This window comes from Salvelinus sp. IW2-2015, linkage group LG16 (genome assembly GCF_002910315.2).
Source record: "Salvelinus sp. IW2-2015 linkage group LG16, ASM291031v2, whole genome shotgun sequence".
NCBI lineage: Eukaryota > Metazoa > Chordata > Actinopteri > Salmoniformes > Salmonidae > Salvelinus > Salvelinus sp. IW2-2015.
The window spans coordinates 13,839,073-13,863,305 of NC_036856.1; the positions used below are offsets into that span (position 1 = coordinate 13,839,073).

Here is a 24,233-nt window from a genome sequence, read left to right on the forward strand (position 1 = left end):
AAGAACACAGCCATGAATAAAGAATGGTACCAAACACATCCTCTGAGAGCAACTTCTCCCAACCATCCAGGAACAGTTTGGTGACGAACAATGCCTTTTCCAGCATGATGGAGCACCTTGCCATAAGGCAAAAGTGATAACTAAGTGTCTCGGGGAACAAAACATCGATATTTTGGGTCCATAGCCAGGAAACCCCCCAGACCTTAATCCCATTGAGAACTTGTGGTGAATCCTCAAGAGGCGGGTGGACAAACAAAAACCCACAAATTCTGACAATCTCCAAGCATTGATTATGCAAGAATGGGCTGCCATCAGTCATGATGTGGCCCAGAAGTTAATTGACAGCATGCCAGGGCGGATTGCAGAGGTCTTGAAAAAGAATGGTCAACACTGCAAATATTGACTCTTTGCATCAACTTCATGTAATTGTCAATAAAAGCCTTTGATATTTAAGAAATGCTTGTAATTATACTTCAGTATTCCATAGTAACATCTGACAAAAATATCTAAAGACACTGAAGCAGCAAACTTTGTGGAAATTAATATTTGTGTCATTCTCAAAACTTTTGGCCACGACTGTATGTATGAATGTATATATTTATATATATATTAATTCCCTGAACATGTTAGATGAAATAGCTAACTTCTTTCATGTCTTACTTGGCACCTTAAAAGTCCTGTCCGCTAACGGAAAGTGACTGTGCATAAAAAAAAAATACAATACCAGTCAAAAGTTTGGACACACCTACTCATTCAAGGTTGTCTTTATTTTGAATATTTTCTACATTGTAGAATAATAGTGAAAACATCAAAACTATGAAATAACACATATGGAATCATGTAGTAACCAAAAAAAGTGTTAAACAAATCCAAATATATTTGAGATTCTTCAAAGTAGCCACCCTTTGCCTTGATGACAGCTTTGCACACTCTTGGCATTCTCTCAACCAGATTCATGAGGTAGTCACCTGGAATGCATTTCAATTAACAGGTATGCCTTGTTAAAAGTTAATTTGGGGAATTTCTTTCCTTCTTAATGCGTTTGAGCCAATCAGTTGTGTTGTGACAAGGTAAGGGTGGTATACAGAAGATAGCCCTATTTGGTAYAAGACCAAGTCCATATTATGGCAAGAACAGCTCAAATAAGCAAAGAGAAACGACAGTCCATCATTACCTTAAGACATGAAGGTAAGTCAACCCGGAAGATTTCAAGGACTTTGAACGTTTCTTCAAGTGCAGTCACAAAAACCATCAAGGGCTATAATGAAACTGTCTCTCATGAGGACCGCCACAGGAATGGAAGACCCAGAGTTACCTCTGCTGAAGAGGATAAGTTCATTAGAGTTACCAGCCTCAGAAATTGCATCCCAAATAAATGCTTCACAGAGTTCAAGTAACAGACACATCTGAACATCAATTGTTCAGAGGAGACCGCATGAATCAGCCCTTCATGGTCAAATTGCTGCAAAGAAACCACTACTAAAGGACACCAATAAAAAGAAGAGACTTGCTTGGGCCAAGAAACATGAGCAATGTACATTAGACCGGTGGAAATTTGTCCTTCGGTCTGATGAGTCCAAATGTGCGATTTTTGGTTCCAACCACCGTGTCTTTGTGAGACGCAGAGTAGGGGAATGAATGATCTCCGCATGTGTGGTTTTTCAAGAGGACAATGACTCAAAACACACCTCCAGGCTGTGAAAGGGCTATTTGACCAAGAAGGAGAGTGATGGAGTGCTGCATCAGATGACCTGGCTTCCACAGTCACCCGACCTCAACCCAATTGAGATGGTTTGGGATGAGTTGGACCGCAGAGTGAAGGAAAAGCAGTCAACAAGTGCTCAGCATACAGTTGAAGTCAGAAGTTTACATACACCTTAGCCAAATACATTTAAACTCAGTTTTTCACAATCCCTGACATTTAATCCTAGTAAAAATTCCTTGTCTTAGGTCAGTTAGGATCACCACTTTATTTTAAGAATGTGAAATGTCAGAATAATAGTAGAGAGAATGATTTATTTCAGCTTTTATTTCTTTCATCACATTCACAGTGGGTCAGAAGTTTACATACACTCAATTKATATTTGGTAGCATTGCCTTTAACCTTTCTAGGACACACGTTCCGCTAGCGGAACCCCTCAACAACATTCCGCTGAAAAGGCAGTGCGGGAAATTCAAAAATATTTTTTTGAAATATGGAACTTTCACACATTAACAAGTCCAATACAGCAAATGAAAGATAAACATCTTGTTAATTTACCCATCGTGTCCGATTTAAAAAATGCTTTACAGCGAAAACACAACATATGATTATGATAGATTATATGTTAAAACACACAGCCATTTTCCCAGCCAAAGATAGAAGTCACAAAAAGCAGAAATAGAGATAAAATTAATCACTAACCTTTGATGTTCTTCAACAATACATGTATGTTTTGTTCCATAATGTGCATATTTATATAAAAAAATCTCAGTTTACATTGGCGCCATGTTCAGAAATGCCTCCAAAATATCCGGAGAAATTGCAGAGAACCACATCAAATAACAGAAATACTTACCATAAACTTTGATGAAAGATACATGTTTTACATAGAATTAAAGAGACACTTGTTCTTAATGCAACCGCTGTGTCAGATTTTTTTTTTAACTTACGGAAAAAGCAAACCATGCAATAATCTGAGATGGCTCTCAGATAGAAACAACATTTCTCCGCCATGTTGGAGTCAACAGAAATACGAAATGACATTATAAATATTCCCTTACCTTTGATGATCTTCATCAGAATGCACTCCCAGGAATCCTAGTTCCACAATCAATTGTTGTTTTGTTCGATAATGTCCATTATTTATGTCCAAGTAGCTACTTTTGTTAGCACGTTTAGTACACATATCCAAACGCTCGTGCAGGTCCAGGCGAATTTCGGACGAAAACTTCAAAAAGTTATATAACCGGTCGAATAAACTTGTCAAACCAAGTATAGAATCAATCTTTAGGATGTTGTTATCATAAATATTCAATAACGTTCCAACCGGAGAATTCCTTTGTGTCTATAGAAGTAATGGAACGCAAGTCGATATCATGTGGAATGCGCATGACCAGGACCTGGCTCTCTGCCAGACCACTAACTCACACAGCTCCCATCCGGCTCAACATCACAGTAGAAGCTTCATTCAACGTTTTACAGACTGTTGACATCTAGTGGAAGCCGTAGGAAGTGCAAACAGATCCATATCCCACTGGGATTTCAATAGGCGATGAGTTGAAAATTGACCAGCCTCAGAATTCCCACTTCCTGTTTGGATTTTTTCTCAGGTTTTTGCCTGCCATATGAGTTCTGTTATACTCACAGACATCATTCAAACAGTTTTAGAAACTTCAGAGTGTTTTCTATTTAATAGTAATACTAATATGCATATATTAGCATCTGGGACAGAGTAGGAGGCAGTTCACTCTGGGCACGCTATTCATCCAAAGTCAAAATGCTGCCCCCTATCCCTAAAAAGTTAAATTGTTTAACTTGGGTCAAACGTTTCGGGTAGCCTTCRACAAGCTTCCCACAATAAGTTGGTTGAATTTTGGCCCATTCCTCCTGACAGAGCTGGTGTAACTGAGTCAGGTTTGTAGGCCTCCTTGCTCGCACACGGTTTTTCATTTCTGCRCACAAATGTTCTATAGGATTGAGGTCAGGGCTTTGTGATGGCCACTCCAATACCTTGACTTTGTTGTCCTTAAGCCATTTTGCCACAACTTTGGAAGTATGCTTGGGGTCATTGTCCATTTGGAAGACCCATTTGCGACCAAGCTATAACTTCCTGATTGATGTCTTGAGATGTTGCTTCAATATATCCACATAATTTTCCCTCTTCATGATGCCATCTATATTGTGAAGTGCACTAGTCCCTCCTGCAGCAAAGCACCCCCACAACATGATGCTGCCACCCCTGTGCTTCACGGTTGGGATGGTGTTCTTCGGCTTGAAATCCTCCCTAAAGGATTGTCGTTATGGCCAAACAATTATATTTTTGTTTCATCAGACCAGAGGACATTTCTCCAAAAAGTACGATCTTTGTCCCCATGTGCAGTTGCAAACCGTAGTCTGGCTTTTTTATGGCGGTTTTGGAGCAGTGGCTACTTCCTTGCTGAGCGGCCTTTCAGGTTATGTCGATATAGGACTCTTTTTACTGTGGATATAGATACTTTTGTACCTGTTTCCTCCAGTATCTTCACAAGTTCCTTTGCTGTTGTTCTGGGATTGATTTGCACACCAAAGTACGTTCATCTCTAGGAGACAGCGTCTCCTTCCTGAGCGGTATGACGGCTCCGTGGTCCCATGGTGTTTATACTTGCGTACTATTGTTTGTACAGATGAACATGGTACCTTCAGGCGTTTGGAAATTGCTCCCAAGGATGAACCAGACTTGTGGAGGTCTACAATTTTCTTCCTGAGGTCTTGGATGATTTCTTTAGATTTTCCCATGATCTCAAGCAAAGAGGCACTGAGTTTGAAGGTAGGCCTTGAAATACATCCACAGGTACACTTCCAATTGACAAAAATTATGTAAATTAGCCTATCAGAAGTTTCTAAAGCCATGACATAATTTTCTGGAATTTTCCAAGCTGTTTAAAGGCACAGTCAACCTAGTGTATGTAAACTTCTGACTCACTGGAATTGTGATACAATGAATTATAAGTGAAATAATCTGTCTGTAAACAATTGTTGGAAAAATTACTTGTGTCATGCACAAAGTAGATGTCCTAACCGACCTGCCAAAACTATAGTTTGTTAACAAGAAATTTGTGGAGTTGTTGAAAAACAAGTTTTAATGACTCCAACCTAAGTGTATGTAAACTTCCGATTTCAACTGTATATGGGAACTCCTTCAAGACTGTTGGAAAAGCGTTCCTCATGAAGCTGGTTGAGAGAATGACAAGAGTGTGCAAAGCTGTCATCAAGGCAAAGGGTGGCTACTTTGAAGGATCTCAAATTTAAAATATATTTTGATTTGTTTCACACTTTTTTGGTTACTACATGATTCCATATGTGTTATTTCATAGTTTTGATGTCTTCACTATTATTCTACAATGTAGAACATAGTAAAAATACAGAAAGCCCTTGAATGTGTGTCCAAACCTTTGACATTTATTTATTGTTATCGAGCAAATTGGGTCAAGAATTCAATTGATCACAATATGACTTTTTTTCCAGCTCTAGTACACAAACAAGTTAAAACTTCTACAGTGAGCCCATTGACACATACGGAGGCTCGAGCGTATCTTCCCTTCTCAGTGCAAAATTACTGTCTGTGAATTCAATAGCGAAGGTGCATAAAGATGGCGGCCCCCATGTACTTACCACAAACGCCTAATTTGCTAAGTTTGTTGTATTGTACAATGCTGTCCATTACTCTTTTTTGTATTGGCATTAGCACAGTATACATGATCCCAATTTTAGCTCCAAGATGGCGGCAATTAAAAAAAACAAAAAGTAGATTGTGCTGATTTACACATTGAACCATGTTGCGCGCCGCAGGTTAAAAAGTCTGTGGATAGTGCAAGAACAATGGCGTCATATCTGAATTCCTCTATCTTTATGCACCTTAGCCATTACAGACAGCCTCCAGATAGGCAGACTGAAGGGAGATATGAATACATGTCTGTCCTGATCAGGTTAACTCCTTCCAGCTGCCCCATACTCTGTTCTGCTATGCCAGCAACTTCTCTAATACCAACTAATCAGGGGGGAGAATGCTATTACTGTAGAGCACTGTTAGGAGTATTCATTGGACCATTTGGCTGTTTATTACTTTGTATAATGTATTGATTGTGCTGATTCTACAGTGGAACTGTGTCTGCTCAGGTAACAGAGTCTCATCTCTCCTCTTCTATTTTCCGTCCTCAGGGAAGAAGAACTCAATCCTAATGCACAAGGTTCAGCATGACCTCAACTCGGGTGTCTTCAACAACCGAGAAAATGAAATTATCCAAGAGATTGTGAAATATGACCGTGAGATGGTGCAGCAGGTGGACATGCAGAGGCCTCGTGCCATGTCCATGTCCAACCCCCCCACGCACGGGGGCATCTTCGCTCCTCCAGCCCCACCTCAGAGCTCAGCCATCGCCACCCTCCAGCAGGCTGTGGCTATGAGCTTCTGTCCCCCCATGGCAGGCCCTCTGGTAGGGGCCGGGGCCCTGCAGTCACCCCGGATGGTACGGAGGTTCCAGGTGATGCAAAGCATGTCAGCCTCCCCTCCTCCCCAGACTGAGCAGACCATGCAGCCCCAGCTACACGCCGGTGGTGCCTTCGCCTCCGCCCTCTCCAGCCCCCCCATCCAGAGCCCCCTAGCTGCTGGGGGACGGACATTCCAGTACGGCCCCTCTTCTGGCTCCCAGCTCTCCCTGGTCCAGCAGATCGTGCCCAGCCCCCCACACCGGCCCAACACCCATAACAGCACCCGCTCTCTGCACATGGGCAGTCTGAGTCAGGACGTCAGGGCACTGTCTGCCTCTCAGCCCTCTCTGCCCCAGGGAGGGGCTCAACCCGTGGCCCCGAGCCCACCACAGTCCAACCGAGTTTCCTCAACCTCCATTGGGCCACCTCAGACCCCCCCGGGCTCTGTGGGGCTCAGGAGCGCTGTGACACATAGGATGGTGCTGCCCCACCAGATGTCTGTGGGGGCGTTTCCTCTAGCCTCCCTCCCGGGGACTCTGACATCGCTGGGGACAGGCATGGGTGCGGGTATGGGAGTGGGCATGGGAGCAGGCTTGGCGCCAGCCCTGCCGGACTCAGGTTTACCCAAAAAGGACTCCAAAGCCAGCCACCCTGAGACAGACCATGTCAGATCGAGGCTATCTTCCAATTTGTGACCATTATTAGATTTCTGCAGAGCCAGGGGTTTTTGGTTGTGGGAACTGTGGAAGGTTTCGTCCTTCTACCCAATAATCTCCCCTCTCCCTGTCACGTGGTTCTGAATATGACTATAAGAATGTATGCTGTGGGACCTTGGAGAGGGAGCGGGAGACCGTAGCTGAAAGACAATGTATGACTAACAATATAGTTATTATCAGAGGTGGGATGTTTCTACTCCACCCACAGACATAGATAGTAGATACCGGCCGTACGTAGTAGTAGCACCTTCTCCCCACATCTCTCCTTTATTTACTCTCTTTACTGTAACCATATTCAACATAAATAGCACGCATCTCTCWCCCATTATCTATATAGTCGAACAATACAAACTGGCAGGGACAAGAAGAAAATCAGGAACCTGCTTCAGATGACAACGATGACAACAACGCTTTGCAGAAGTTGTTCTGGGATTTTCTCTTTTCTCTACGGACTGGTTTTAACAAAAGTTCTACTCATGTCACTGTAATATTGTTTCAGAAAACAAGAAAATGTTTTTTTTAGACCATGTCTTAAATTATTGCATTTTTTTTTTTTTACAGGTTGGGCTTAAACAAAATGTTGCATTGTATTAATGGGATGAATAATATATTTCTGAAAAAAAACGAGTGGATAGATCATTTCACTGCCTTGATTTCAACATTTTACGCCATATCCTTTGTGTGTGTGTGTGTGTGTGTGTGTGTGTGTGTGTGTGTGTGTGTCTCTCTCTCCATAAGGAATTCATATCTATAAAATATATCTTCCCCCTTTCTCAAATTGTATTTGCAGATGACAGTGTAGGTATAATTTCAGTATTTTTCTTGGAGTCTACAGCCTACATTTAATTCTGTCTTGGCCAGAATACAGCTAGGGTGCAAGTGATATACATTACCTGACCAAAAGTATGTGGACACATACTCGTCGACCACATCTCATTAGAAAATCATGGGCATTAATATGGAGTTGGTCCCCCCCTTTGCTGCTATAACAACCTCCACTCTCCTGGCTCGCAGTCGGCGTTCCKATTCATCCCAAAGGTGTTCGATGGGGGGGTCAGGGCGTTTCAACTGCTCCAGTATCCAATGGCAGCGAGCTTTAAACCACTCCAGCCTGCGCTTGGCATTGTGCATGGTGATCTTAGGTTTGTGTGCGGCTGCTCGGCTATTGAAATCCATTTCCTGAATCTCCTGATGAACAATTATTGTGCTGACTTTGCTTCCAGAAGCAGTTTGGAACTCGGCAGTGACTGTTGCAACCGTGGACAGACAATTTTTACGCTCTAGGCAGTCCCATTCTGTGAGCTTGTGTGGCCTACCACTTTGGGCTGAGCTGTTGTTGCTCCTAGACATTTCCACTTCACAATAACACAATAACAAAACCACTCATTTGATGGGGTGTCCACATACTTTTGTGTATATAGTGTTTAAACCAAGTCATCCATCCCCATTGAACGATGCATATGCATGTTGATTTGGGTTATGAATCACATGAATATATCAACATACTGTATCTCATTCAACCCTGATGGAAATGCGTATAAGGTTTTTTGCATAGCTGAAGTTTAGTATAGACAGATCATAGTTTTATATTTTTAAACATATCCAAGATAATAGTCTGACTGATGTTCTGAAGGCACTGTGCAGTGTAATTGATTACGCTAATATGTATTCTTATACTGTACAGAGACTGATGCACGCTGGTCAGATACACACATTACACCATTTAATGAATACGTTGAACTTTTCATCTCATCTGCATTGTCCCATCCATTACAATACTTTTTTTTAGATTTTTTAGACTTTTTAGATTATTTAAAACAAATCCATTTTCTTTTTCCTTTCCTCTCAAATTCTAACAGTAATATTGCATCAAATTGAGGTAGATTTTGTGTGCATAAATTACATAATGCTTCTGGAATGCTGAAATCTAAATGACTCCCATTCTATTCTAATCTGCAGCAAGGACAGAGCAGACATTTTGGAGGGTGCATTTCAATAATGTGTCTCCTACCATAAGTAATGCCACTGAATGTGTGTACCGGCCTCCACTGATTAGTGTCCAAAAGTATTAGTGGAAGAGGCTTTCCAAGCGCTGATATCCAATTCATCTGCTGCTCAATAACCCTCCCCACCACCACCATTACTATGTAATGAGAGAGAAGATTGGATCCCCTCAGGCCCCATTTATTTTGGACTGTTATTACTTTCCATTGTGTTTCATCATAAGTTTTACTGTATCATCCACCTTGTCGGTGGCGCCAAGGTTGTGGGTTTGGAAGGGATTTGTTGCTGGAAATTATGCCCAATGAAACTTCTTTGGGAACTTTCATGTGTTTGAAGGTGGTTTTAATGGCCGAATTCCTTTTAGATTGCTGAGCAGGTTTTGAGACTATTTGTCTAGCAATAAATTAGGACATTTAACAAACATGTAATAAATACCATACAATACAGTGTAGATGAAAAGCCAAAATTTTAATAAAATGTCAATGTTTTTGAATTGCTTAAGATTTGTTTATGGGAAGCGTTTGGAAGTTCTTATATCTACTGTACATGATACACTTAAGATGGTAAATGGTGGGAATATTTCATGCAGTCCATATACACTGAATAAAAATATAAACGCAACATGTTAAGTGTTGGTCCCATGTTTCATGAGCTGAAATAAAAGATCACAGAAATGTTCCATATGCACAAAAAGCTTATTTCTCTCAAATGTTGTGCACAAATTTATTTACATCCCTGTTAGTGAGCATTTCTCTTTTACCAAGATAATCCATCCACCTGACAGGTGTGGCATATCAAGAAGCTGATTAAACAGCAAGATCATTATACAGGTGGACCTTGCGCTGGGGACAATAAAAGGCCACTCTAAAATGTGAAGTTTTGTCACACAACACAATGCCACAGATGTCTCCATTTTTGATTGAGTGTGCAATTAGCATATTGACTGCAGGAATGTCCACTAGAACTGTTGCCAGAGAACTGAATGTTAATTTCTCTACCATAAGCCGCCTCCAACATCGTTTTAGAGAATTTGGCAGTACGTCCAACCAGCCTCATAACCGCAGACCACGTGTATGGCGTCGTGTGGGAAAGCAGTTTGCTGATGTCAATATTCCTAGGCATGTGAAATCCATAGATTAGGGCCTAATTTATTCATTTCAATTGACTGATTTCCTTATATGAACTGTAACTCAMTAAAATCTTAGAAATTGTTCCATGTTGCGTTTATACTGTATTTGTGTTTAGTTTACAATCCAATCTGAAGCATGTTCATTTTGTCAGGGTAGAATGACAGTTATCCTCTCCAATAGCTACATTTGTTGTCATGTGTTTAGCCTTTACCCAGAATTTTTCTTGGGATGTTTCCTTGCCAAATTGTGATTTAAACTGTAACTTGAATAAATATATGAAGCAATAACAAGCAGTATAAGAAAGAGTCCTTGATGTTTTGGTTTACATTTCCAGAAAGAGACTGAAATAACTTTTTAAACCCTTACATTAACTGTACGTACTGTATAGGTCATATTCTATAACAATTAGTACATGTTTTGTTCTATTCAGAGGAACTGAAACAAGGAAACGTGTGGTACTGGTTTATTCATCTCTATCCACAACAGGAACTCTATCAAGAATTTGAATGAAGTGTTTATTTGCTCATTTGATTTTTCCAGTTCAATACAATTACATGAAATATCTATCAACACTATCTTCAGGGCATTGTTGTCTCTCAGCTTTGCAAACGTTCCTGACCACTTTTCCTGAAGTATCCTTAAACCAATTATCAATTTAGCCTTGAATCCTGACACTGGTGTAACCCTTTCTTCTCACACTGTCAGAGAAGAGCAATTTTTCTGTAAATAAATAATGCGCCTGAGCTTTTTACAGAAAAACACAGAACACCCCTGGGCCAAGTTAGGCATCTGCGTTTGTCACATTCCGAAGCATCTGTGTTTTCCAAATGCTTTATTAGCCCACCATATTTCTTTCCCCCTGTCCAAATATAGTGTACTTTACAGAAACTGTTGCAGTTTTAGAAATGGCTTCAGCTCAGTGAGTTCATTTAGGGAGACACTGATGGCTGTTTTGTTGTTGTGTTGCCGGGCAGGTCATTGTGGAGACATAGCATGTAAAGCTGGGAGATAAATCAGACAGAACATGGATTAGAGAAGGGCGACAATTTAATACTAATCAACCTCGCAAATAAAATATTCAAATAGCTGCGATGGGGAGAGAGGTCATTTTGAAGTGGCCAGTCATGGTGGAGAGAGAGCGTTTGGGGTGACTGTTACATGAGCTGACATTTCACAGGCTTTGTAGTCTACCAGAAATCTTGGCCCAGTCGTCAAACTCACATTTTAGAGGAGTTATTAACTCATCAGACAGACATCCTGTCCTCTTCACATAGAAGAGACTGGGTCCAGAAATTCCACAAACATCGTAGTGCCTAATCCTAACTTGAGATTCAAACTTAAACTTTAACAAAAATCCCATTGACACTGCATGATGGGGGCCTCTGGAATAATCACTCCACCAAACTAAATTAATGATCAGTTAGTCCTTTCAGTTGAACTTTGTCTGACATGTTATATTTCAAGTGTTGCTGTGGTCGGACAAATCTTTTTGACATTTGAACAAAATCCGTTTCTGTTGGTTTATTACCAATATCCTAAACTGTAAGCAATGAGATAGATGGTATATTCATGAATGTTATTCCCCCCCAAAAATGTGAATTCATATCCCTCCCTCTTCTGATCAGTTCACATTTTTAGCCATAGACGTGTATAATGTTCCTCATACTCATAACCTACACATCTTACTCTCATACAGTAGTTTCTGAAACAATACTCAGTATGGAACTAGCAGTTGGCTTTTCTGTTAGAGATGCTTTCCATCTCTATTGGCGGACACTGTTGTGACCAATGTGATGTGAGCACATGTACAGTATGCTGCACAATATGGTCTTTGTTTTTGTTCCTTTCTATGCTGACCCCATTTGACCTGTAATTTTTTAGCTGTGTCACAGACTATATGATTCAATTTGAGTGTGTCTTTGAGTGCGTGTGGACATTGAGATTGGAGGGAGGTGACTCCATACAAATGGTGCTTTGAGCACAAAGTGGCAGAGTCAGCTGTTATTGCCAAACATTGCTCCTAAACTACAGCACTCAATTGACTTAACAGCTGATGGTCTCTTTTCAGAGCTGGTTGGAAACCCAGGCTCGCCATGAAGAAAAAAAAAATATACTTACAGCTAGTCAGAGCAACAGAAACAAAGGTACACATGCTAATCAGAATTGGGAGCTGGTTCTTTTAAAGAACAGTACATGTCTCATCTCTCTTGAAAAGGGATCCCCATAACACATGTACTGTATATACCTAGTGTCTAGCATACCTAGTGTCTAGCATACCTAGTGCCTAGCATACCTAGTTTCCACATACTACATCTAGTTAATTGTCTCTGTGGCTGTAAAACAAAAGGTCCCCAAATGCAAATTAATCCAGTTGTGATGTACAGTATATCTAACTGCAATACATGTAATAAGGAAAGCTAAGAAATACCATTTGGATTACTAATGTTTGTTGTTTGCTGATCAGCTATTACATAATACACATTGCACTTCTAACAAATGTTAATAGGGATTATATTATCATTATATACATATATATATAATCATATATATCATTATATTATACATATCCTTATATCATTATATAATCAACTGGTGTTCCCCTGTTCGCTGCACTCAACCTTTTGATTGACTTTTCCATCACCTTTGAAATACACGATTTACTGTGCAATAAAGCATTCACTCATAAGGTTGCTTTTTCCTCCATTAGTGACACTTGCTGCATCAATATGACTAAGTGGTCATGACCCTTGACATTCATTGCCAATGTCTGTAATGATGGAACATCCTCTTGACTGTTCTTGATTAAATTGTAATTGTACACAGGGAAAAATTGACATTGTTGTCAATACATTACCTTATTGTTATTCTTCCAAGGTTAATTTGCTCAATGCAATGACGTCTCACACGGTGTGCACACGCACACACACAAGCACGCACACACACAAACACTGCTCCATCACTGAGCAGACAGTGACAATAGCTAGGTTCGCTGCATCAGTGATGAGGTGTGTGTGACAGTCAGTGAGCCACGCCACCCATTAGTGTGCATCAGAGCTCTAGGTCAGAGCAAGGACACCCCCCCAGCCACACTACTTTACCTCTCCGCCCCCCACCCCCTAACCCCCCCTGGGGCTGCCAGTGCCCAGCGCCCCCCTGCCGGCTCTGCTGAGAGGTGGGCACTAATCACGCCACGGGGCAGCAGATACGCAGCGATACTGGGGGAGCTTGGCAGATGACCCAAAGAGCTAGCTCAGTGAGTGAGTGTCCTGGCCAGCACATGGAGACATTTGGATCCCTTACAGCTTGAGCCATGCTAAAATTCCTCACACTAGGTTGCTTCAATAGCTAGGATACCCGCTACTGTGCACATTATGTACCAGGACATCAGATCATTAGTTAAGTGTTTGTAAATCCCTCAAATGTATACTACATCCTGTGAAAATCATGTATTAGAAACACTTTGGCTTAACAGCAAAGGCTGTAGTAAAACTATGTTCGGTTGCATTTCATCAAATACTTGTGTTGCTTTCATGTGCAAGCTTCAACTATCTATCTATCGAACTTACCTGAATTCACCTGCTATGGAGTGTAGCCATCGTTGCTTCAATGGTAGGTGTTCCAAGCGAGAGGAGGACTTATTTTATGACGCTGGACATCGTTTCTATTGCATGCAGGGCATTTTCCAGCATGTATTATAGATAAGCATCAGCCTTGGAATTATAGTTTCGGGGAGTTTGCTGCGGTACCATGAGTAATGTTGGATTCCCATTTGTTTGCCGAGTCATTCATCACTTCAGTGACAGAGGTTTTAAGAGTGCACTCTATACCCAGGGTTTTGTTCTATTTCTGTATTGTGATTGTGTGCCTAATCATTTTGTCTAATAATATATTAAAGTTAATTGCATTCCGTGTGTAGTTGAATTTTTATTGAGTTATGATTGCATGGGAGAACATCCTGAAAACAGTAATCTCTGTGACTCGGATGGATCAGCATGGGAATAATTGTGAAAAGGACATCTCAGTAAATTAACTTCTATGATAATGACTTGCTAGGGGAAAAACGAGAGGCTAGGGATATTACTAATAGATATTTAAAGTTTAGATGATTGTTTTCAGAATGTACTCCTTTGCAATAGAATAAATGTAGTATGAAAATACAACCACACACTGAATGCAATTTGACTTAAATGTATTAGCTAAAAGAATAATGATTAGGTAAACAAATGCAATACAATCAATTACAGTAGAGAAATCAAAAATTTAAGCCTGGTTATAGAGCGCACTCTTAAAACTCAGTCAATGACACTGTTTGACCTAGCAAGCTAATGTTGACTCACGTTGGAGCTCAATTAATGATTCAGCAATGAATGTGAACGCAATGTTACTCACGGTACCGCAGCAAACCCTTGAAACCAGCTGGCTGGAGTGTTACCGGACATATTCAATCTCTCCCTATCCCAGTCTGCTGTCCCCACTTGCTTCAAGATGTACACCATTGTTCCTGTACCCAAGAAAGCAAAGGTAACTGAACTAAATGACTATTGCCTCATATCACTCACTTCTGTCATCATGAAGTGCTTTGATAGGCTAGTTAAGGATCATATCACCTCTACCTTACCTGAAACCCTAGACCCAATTCAATTTGCTTACAGCCCCAATAGATCCACAGACGATGCAATCTTACATAGGAATAACTATGTAAGAATGCTGTTCATTGACTACAGCTCAGCATTCAACACCATAGTACCCTCCAAGCTCATCATTAAGCTCGGGGCCCTGGGTCTGAGCCCCGCTCTGTGCAACTGGGTCCTGGACTTCCTGACGGGCTGACCCCAGGTGGTGAAGGTAGGAAACAACACCTCCACTTCTCTGATCCTCAACACAGGGGCCCCACAAGGGTGCGTGCTCAGCCCCCTCCTGTACTCCCTGTTCACCCATGACTGTGTGGCCACACACGCCTCCAACTCAATCATCAAGTTTGCAGATGATACAACAGTAATAGGCCTGATTACCAACAATGACAAGACAGCCTACAGAGAGGTGAGGGCCCTGGGAGTGTCGTGCCAGGAAAATAACCTCTCACTCAATGTCGAAAAAAACTAAGGAGCTATTCGTAGACTTCAGGAAACAGCGGAGGGAGCACACCCCTATCCACATCGACGGGACCGCAGTGGAGCAGGTGGAGAGCTTCAAGTTCCTCTGTGTACACATCACTGACGATCTGAAATGCTCCTCCCATACAGACAGTGTGGTGAAGAAGGGGCAACAGCGCCTCTTCAACCTCAGGAGGCTGAAGAAATTTGGCTTGGCACCTAAAACCCTCACAGACTTCACAGATGCACAACTGAGAGCTTCCTGCCGGGCTGTATCACTGCCTGGTACGGCAACAGCACCGCCCGCAACCACAGGGCTCTCTAGAGGGTGATGCGGTCTGCCCAGCGCATCATCGGGGGAAAACTACCTGCCCTCCAGGACACCTACAACACCCGATGTCACAGGAAGGCCAAAAAGATCATCAAGGACAACAACCACCCGAGCCACTGCCTGTTCACCCCGCTATCATCCAGAAGGCGAGGTCAGTACAGGTGCATCAAAGCTGTGACCGAGAGACTGAAAAACAGCTTCTATCTCAAGGCCATCAGACTGTTAAATAGCCATCACTAGGATGCTTCCACCTGGTTACATAACCCTGCACCTTAGAGTCTGTTGCCCCATATACATAGACTTGAAATCACTGGCCACTTCAATAATGGAACACTAGCCATTTTAATAATGTTTACATATTTTTGCTTTACTCATCTCATTATGTACAGTGGGGAGAACAAGTATTTGATACACTGCCGATTTTGCAGGTTTTCCTACTTACAAAGCATGTAGAGGTCTGTAATTTTTATCATAGTTACACTTCAACTGTGAGAGACGGAATCTAAAACAAAAATCCAGAAAATCACATTGTATGATTTTTAAGTAATTAATTTGCATTTTATTGCATGACATAAGTATTTGATCCTAACCAGTAAGAATTCGGCTCTCACAGACCTGTTAGTTTTTCTTTAAGAAGCCCTCCTGTTCTCCACTCATTACCTGTATTAGCACTCTCCTGTTTGAACTCGTTACCTGTATAAAAGACACCTGTCCACACACGCAATCAAACAGACTCCAACCTCTCCACAATGGCCAAGACCAGAGAGCTGTGTAAGGACATCAGGGATAAAATTGTAGACCTGCACAAGGCTGGGATGGGCTACAGGACAATAGGCAAGCAGCTTGGTGAGAAGGCAACAACTGTTGGCGCAATTATTAGAAAATGGAAGAAGTTCAAGATGACGGTCAATCACCCTCGGTTGGGGCTCCATGCAAGATCTCACCTCGTGGGGCATCAATGATCATGAGGAAGGTGAGGGATCAGCCCAGAACTACACGGCAGGACCTGGTCAATGACCTGAAGAGAGCTGGGACCACAGTCTCAAAGAAAACCATTAGTAACACACTACGCCGTCATGGATTAAAATCCTGCAGCGCACGCAAGGTCCCCTGCTCTAGCCAGCGCATGTCCAGGCCCGTCTGAAGTTTGCCAATGACCATCTGGATGATCCAGAGGAGGAATGGGAGAAGGTCATGTGGTCTGATGAGACAAAAATAGAGCTTTTTGGTCTAAACTCCACTCGCCGTGTTTGGAGGAAGAAGAAGGATGAGTACAACCCCAAGAACACCATCCCAACCGTGAAGCATGGAGGTAGAAACATCATTCTTTGGGAATGCTTTTCTGCAAAGGGGACAGGACGACTGCACCGTATTGAGGGAGGATGGATGGGGCATGTATCACAAGATCTTGGCCAACAACCTCTTCCCTCAGTAAGAGCATTGAAGATGGGTCGTGGCTGGGTCTTCCAGCATGACAACGACCCAAAACACACAGCCAGGGCAACTAAGGAGTGGCTCCGTAAGAAGCATCTCAAGGTCCTGGAGTGGCCTAGCCAGTCTCCAGACCTGACCCAATAGAAAATCTTTGGAGGGAGCTGAAAGTCCGTATTGCCCTGCGACAGCCCCGAAACCTGAAGGATCTGGAGAAGGTCTGTATGTGGGAGTGGCGCAAAATCCCTGCTGCAGTGTGTGCAAACCTGGTCAAGAACTACAGGAAATGTATGATCTCTGTAATTGCAAACAAAGGTTTCTGTACAAATATTAAGTTCTGCTTTTTCTGATGTATCAAATACTTATTTCATGCAATATAATGCAAATTAATGACTTAAAAATCATACAATGTGATTTTCTGGATATTTGTTTTAGATTCTGTCTCTCACAGTTGAAGTGTACCTATGATAAAAATTACAGACCTCTACATGCTTTGTAAGTAGGAAAACCTGCAAAATCGGCAGTGTATCAAATACTTGTTCTCCCACTGTATATACTGTATTCTATTCTACTGTGTTTAGTCTATGCCACTCCGAATTTATTTATTTCACCTTTATTTAACCAGGTAGGCAAGTTGAGAAAAGTTCTCATTTACAATTGCGACCTGGCCAAGATAAGCAAAGCAGTTCGACACATACAACAACACAGAGTTACACATGGAGTAAAACAAACATACAGTCAATAATACAGTAGAAAATAAGTCTATATACAATGTGAGCAAATGAGGTGCGATAAGGGAGGTAAAGGCAAAAAAACAGCCATGGTGGCGAAGTAAATACAATATAGCAAGTAAAACACTAGAATGGTAGATTTGCAGTGGAAGAATGTGCAAAGTAGAGATCGAAATAATGGGGTGCAAAGGAGCAAAATAACTAAATACAGTAGGGGGAGAGGTTATATTAGGGGTTAAATTATAGATGGGCTATGTACATTGCTCATCCTAATATTTATCTATTCCTTAATTCAATTTTTTTACTTTTAGGTTCTGTGTATTGTGTGTATTGTTGTGAATTGTTAGGTATTACTGCACTATTGGAGCTAGAAACACAAGCGTTTCCCTACACCCACAATAACACCTGCTAAACACGTGTACGTGACAAATAAAATTTGATTGGATTTTGATTTGAAACAATAATTCCAAGACTGATGTCTATCTATAATCCAATTGCGGAAAATGCCCTGTATGCAACAGAAGAGGCGACCAGAAGTCCTCAACTCATCTCAGAACAAAGCCTTCCTCAACAGCTCCCGATCCGACGAAGCCAGGCTAACTTTTGAAGCGATGACGGCTAAATAAATAATATTTAAGTAATAAATCCAAGATGGCGTAGCAGTCAGGAGTCTTGTCTTCGTCTTGTCGTGTCCCGTGTATATATATTTTTTCTTCGCATTTTCTTCGCATATATTTTTWAAATATTTTTTTACCTCAACTCCAACATACTCTCCTGCAACCCGCCTCACCCAATGTGGTATGGATCTGCTATTTTCTTTACTTTAGAACCGGAACCCCCAACAGAAGCTAGCCAGCTAACTAGCTACTAGCTAGTAGTCAGCTAGCCACTGCTAGCGGTCATCAGCTAACCTTTAACCCGGACAACTCCTGCCAGTGTGCACAGCGCGATTCAACCTAGAGCATACCAGACTCTTTTTCCTCACATCTCCGGATTCCTACCGCAAGCTCTGAACCTTTTCACCTGGATCATTGCAGCTAGCTAGCTGCTATTCGAGTGGCTACTCCTGGCTAACGTCTCTGTCCCGAAGCAAGCACCAATTAGCCTGGAGCTAGACTATGCTAGGCCCATCTCCCGGCTAGCTGAAGAGGTCCATCAGCCACTTCCTTGGGCTACAATACCTATTTTGCCAATTGGCCTGGACCCCTTTTACTGCCGATACGGAGCCCCGCCGATCCTTCACGACTGGTCTACTGACGTAATCCGCCCGAGGGGGTTTTCAACAGGCTCCTCCGTCGCGACATCCCCTGAATGCCCATCTGCTAGCCTGCTAGCCGTCTAGAGCATATCGGACTGTTAGCTGAAGAGGTCCATCAGCCAGGTTTCTTGGGCTACAATACATATTTTTCCAATTGGCGTGGACCCTTTTACGACACGGAGCCCTGCCGATCCATCACGACTGGTCTGCCGACGTAACCGCCCGAGGGGGCTACAACTGACTCTTCCGTCGCTACGTCCCCCTAAGGCCCTTCTGCTAGCCCTGGCCAGCTAGCTGTCTGAATCGCAGTTTCTCCAGCCCGCCTAGCTACTCACTAGACCCCATGATCACTCGGCTACACATGCCTCTCCCTAATGTGATTATTGTCTTATTTCACTGTATGCCTTAGGGGGACGTAGGTGATTTAAACCAGGTGACCTCACCTGGTTTAAATGGTGTCTCTAGAGACAATACCTCTCTCATTGTCACTCAATGCCTAGGTTTACCTCCACTGTATTCACATCCCACCATACCCTTGTCTGTACATTATGCCTTGAATCTATTCTTCAGTGCCCAGAAACCTGCTCCTTTTACTCTCAGTTCGGAAAGCACTAGATGACCAGTTCTTAAAGCCTTTAGCCGTACTCTTATCCTACTCCTCCTCTGTACCTCTGGTGATGTAGAGGTTAATCCAGACCCTGCAGTGCCTAGCTCCACTCCCATTCCCCAGGCGCTCTCATTTGTTGACTTCTGTAACCGTAAAAGCCTTGGTTTCATGCATGTTAACATTAGAAACCTTTTATTCACTGCTTTAGCACATTCTGCCAACCCGGATGTCCTAGCCGTGTCTGAATCCTGGCTTAGGAAGGCCACCAAAACCCCTGAAATTTCCATCCCTAACTATAACATTTTCCGACAAGACAGAACTGCCAAAGGGGGCGAAGTTGCAATCTACTGCAGAGATAGCCTGCATAGTTCTGTCATACTATCCAGGTCTGTGCCCAAACAATGAGCTTCTACCTTTAAAAATCCACCTTTCCAGAAACAAGTCTCTCACCGTTGCCGCTTGCTATAGACCACCTTGTGCCCCCAGCTGTCCCCTGGACACCATATGTGAATTGATTGCCCCCCATCTATCGTCAGAGCTTGTACTGTTAGGTGACTTAAACTGGGACATGTTTAACACCCTCAATCTCACACAAATTATCAATGAACCTACCAAGTACAACCCCAATTCCGTAAACACGGGCACCCTCATAGATATCATCCTAACCAACCTGCCCTGCAAATTCACCTCTGCTGTCTTCAACCAGGATCTCAGCGATCACTGCCTCATTGCCTGCGTCCGTAATGGGTCTGCGGTCAAACGACCACCCCTCATCACTGTCAAACGCTCCCTAAAACACTTCAGCGAGCAGGGCTTTCTAATTGACCTGGCCCGGGTATCCTGGAAGGATATTGACCTCATTCCGTCAGTAGAGGATGCCTGGTTATTCTTTAAAAGTGCTTTCCTCACCATCTTAAATAAGCATGCCCCATAAAAAAAAAAAAATGGAACCAGGAACAGATATAGCCCTTGGTTCACTCCAGACCTGACTGCCCTTGACCAGCACAAAAACATCCTGTGGCGACTGCATTAGCATTGAATAGCCCCCGCGATATGCAACTTTTCAGGGAAGTTAGGAACCAATATGCACAGGCAGTTASGAAAGCAAAGGCTAGCTTTTTCAAACAGAAATTTGCATCCTGTAGCACAAACTCCAAAAAGTTCTGGGACACTGTAAAGTCCATGGAGAATAAGAGCACCTAGTAAAACCAAGTAAAACTAAATGCATGCTCTTCAACCGATCCCTGCCCGCCCGTCCAGCATCACTACTCTGGACGGTTCTGACTTAGAATATGTGGACAACTACAAATACCTAGGTGTCTGGTTAGATTGTAAACTATCCTTCCAGACTCACATTAAGCATCTCCAATCCAAATTTAAATCTAGGATCGGTTTCCTATTTCGCAACAAAGCATTCTTCACTCATGCTGCCAAACATACCCTCGTAAAACTGACTATCCTACCGATCCTTGACTTCGGCGATGTCATTTACAAAATAGCCTCCAACACTCTACTCAGCAAATTGGATGCGGTCTATCACAGTGCCATCCGTTTTGTCTCCAAAACCCCATATACTACCCACCACTGCGACCTGTATGCTCTCGTTGGCTGGCCCTCGCTTCATATTCGTCGCCAAACCCACTGGCTCCAGGTCATCTATAAGTCTTTGCTAGGTAAAGCCCCGCCTTATCTCAGCTCACTGGTCACCATAGCAGCACCCACCAGTAGCACGCGCTCCAGCATGTATATTTCACTGGTCACCCCCAAAGCCAATTCCTGCTTTGGCCGCCTTTCCTTCCAGTTCTCTGCTGCCAATGATTGGAACGAACTGCAAAAATCACTGAAGCTGGAGACTCATATCTCCCTCTCTAACTTTAAGCACCAGCTGTCAGAGCAGCTCACAGATCACTGCACCTGTACATAGCCCATCTGTAAATAGCCCATCCAACTACTTCATCCCTATACTCTTATTTTTTGCTCCTTTGCACCCCAGTGTCTCTACTTGCACATTCATCTTCTGCACATCTATCTCTTCAGTGTTTAATTGCAAAACTGTCATTATTTTGCCACTATGGCCTATTTATTGCCTTACCTCCCTTAACTTACCTAATTTGCACACACCGTATATAGACTTTTCTATTGTGTTATTGACTGTTTGTTAATTCCATGTGTAACTATGTGTTGTTGTTTGTGTCGCACTGCTTTGCTTTATCTTGGCCAGGTCGCAGTTGTAAATGAGAACTTGTTCTCAACTGGCCTACCTTGTTAAATAAAGGTGAAATAAAAAATAACTCCACAGCAGGCGAATTCAGGTAAGTTAGATATTAAACTAGAATTTCTCTAGACTTGTAACATGTAAGTAAGATTAGGCAACAGTCTTTTTGCTAGATAAATACAATTCGTATCTTCACAGATGTAAAAGTTTAAGCTCAACAAATAGTGTCCTTCTCTCTTCTCAGCTCGAGCAGAGAGTCACGAGTCCCAAAAAGTCTTCCTCCCAACAGAAAACCCCCAAATTCTCACGTTGTCCCAAAACTTTATGTTTATTATTGGATAAACCAAACCAGGTTGTGGACGGCAAGAAATCTACCAACTTGACTGTTAGATTATTGCACATGAAAGCAACAATTGTTTGATGTAATGCAATCACATAGGCTCAACAGCAACGGCTGTAGTAAAATGTAGTGTTTCTAAGAGGGCCTTTAAATAAGCCTTTAAATATCTATTAGTAATATCCCTAGCGAATCAATATCATATAAGTTAATTTACTGAGATGTCCTTTTCACCATTATTCCCATGCTAAACTATTCAAGTGTTTGGTGAGAAGGTTACCTGCACCATTTCAAAAACGTCTACATTTGGAGGGCTTTGAGGGGTAAATGGGCTTGCGAATGGGATAACAAACAGACTGAGGTATACGTATGACAAGCAGAACAAGAGAGGGTCAAAATCAAGGGAAATCCTTCCAGAACTGCAGTGGAGTAGAAAGACACTACCATTACCCCATCGTTCAGGGCCTTTGAAGGCAGATTGTGTTTTTTTTTACAACATAGAAGGGGGCTTACATCTCATTAAACCGTAGCTGGGGGAAACAGAATCAGGAGCTAGTAAGCAACAGTACTTGTGCACTCAAATAACTGCAGGGAGAGGATGAGTTCATGCACATAGCCTCCTTATCAAGCATTACCCCCTTTGGTGGAGATGGCTTGTTTGGCCATGGCTTGTTTGGCCATGCAACTGATGGAGCGTGCTGGAGCTACTCTCTTTGTTCCACTTAGAAGCATTAGAGTTTGCTATATTTTTCACTACAACTTCTCTGTCTCAGGCAGACATGTACAATGCCTTCGGAAAGTACTCAGACCCCTTGACTTTTCCACATTTTGTTACGTTACAGCCTTATTCTAAAAGGAATTAAATAAAAAATACCCCATAATGACTAAGCGAAAACAGGTTTTTAGAAATGTTTGCAAATGTGTTAATATAAAATTCAGAAATTGCAAAAGGGTTTTCTAATGATCAATTAGCCTTTTCAAATGATAAACTTGGATTAGCTAACACAACGTGCCATTGGAACACAGGAGTGATGGTTGCTGATAATGGGCCTCTGTATACCTATGTAGATATTCCATTAAAAATCACCCGTTTCCAGCTACGATAGTCATTTACAACATTAACAATGTCCACAATGTATTTCTGATTAATTTGATGTTATTTTAATGGACAAAATTGTAGTTTTTCTTTCAAAAACAAGGACATTTCTCAGTGACCGCAAACTTTTGAACGGTAGTGTAAGTATTCAGACCCTTTGCTAAACATCCTTGAGATGTTTTTACAATTTGATTGGAGTTCACCTGTGGTAAATTCAATTGATTGGACATGATTTGGAAAGGCACAAACCTGTCTATATAAGGTCCCACAGTTGACAGTGCATGTCAGAGCAAAAACAAAGCCATGAGGTTGAAGGAATTGTCCGTAGAGCTCCGCGACAGGATTGTGTCGAGGCACAGATCTGGGGAAGGGTACCAAAAATGTTTGCAGCATTGAAGGTCCCCAAAAACACAGTTGCCTCCATCATTCTTAAATGGAAGACGTTTGGAACCACCAAGACTCTTCCTAGAGCTGGCCGCCCGGCCAAACTGAGCAATCGGGGGAGAAGGGTCTTGGTCAGGGAGGTGACCAAAAACCGAGATGGTCACTCTGACAGAGCTCTAGAGTTCCTCTGTTGGAGACGGGAAAACCTTACAGAAGGACAACCATCCCCATTCAGGCTTTATGGTAGAGTGGCCAGACGGAAGCCACTCCTCAGTAAAAGAGACATGACAGCCCGCTATGCACCTAAAGACTCTCAGACCATGAGAAACAAGATTCTCTGGTCTGATGAAACCAAGTTTCAACTCTTTGGCCTGAATGCCAAGCATCAAGTCTGGAGGAAACCTGGCACCATCCCTATGGTGAAGCATGGTGGTGGCAGCATCATGCTGTGGGGATGTTTTTCAGAGGTAGGGACTTGGAGACTAGTCTGGATCAAGGCAAAGATGAACGGAGCAAAGTACAGAGAGATCCTTGATGAAAACCTGCTCCAGAGCGCTCAGGACCTCAGACTGAGGCGAAGGTTCATCTACCAACAGGACAACGACCCTAAGCACACAGCCAAGACGACGCAGGAGTGGCTTTGTGACAAGTCTCTGAATATCCTTGAGTGACCCAGACTGAGCCCGGACTTGAACCCGATCAAACATCTCTGGAGTGACCTGAAAATAGCT

The 24,233-nt window shown here is 42.4% G+C and overlaps 1 protein-coding gene across 1 annotated transcript in view; it reads left to right on the top strand.

The window, feature by feature from the left end:
- Positions 1–10,318, top strand: part of LOC111975386 (potassium/sodium hyperpolarization-activated cyclic nucleotide-gated channel 2-like) — a 95,596-nt gene extending 85,278 nt beyond the window's left edge. The window contains exon 8 of the mRNA XM_024003648.2: positions 5,900–10,318. Within this exon, the coding sequence (XP_023859416.1) occupies positions 5,900–6,864 (965 nt within the window). The 3' untranslated portion in view covers positions 6,865–10,318. The remainder of the gene's footprint in view (positions 1–5,899) is intronic.
- The last annotated feature ends 13,915 nt before the right edge of the window (positions 10,319–24,233 follow it).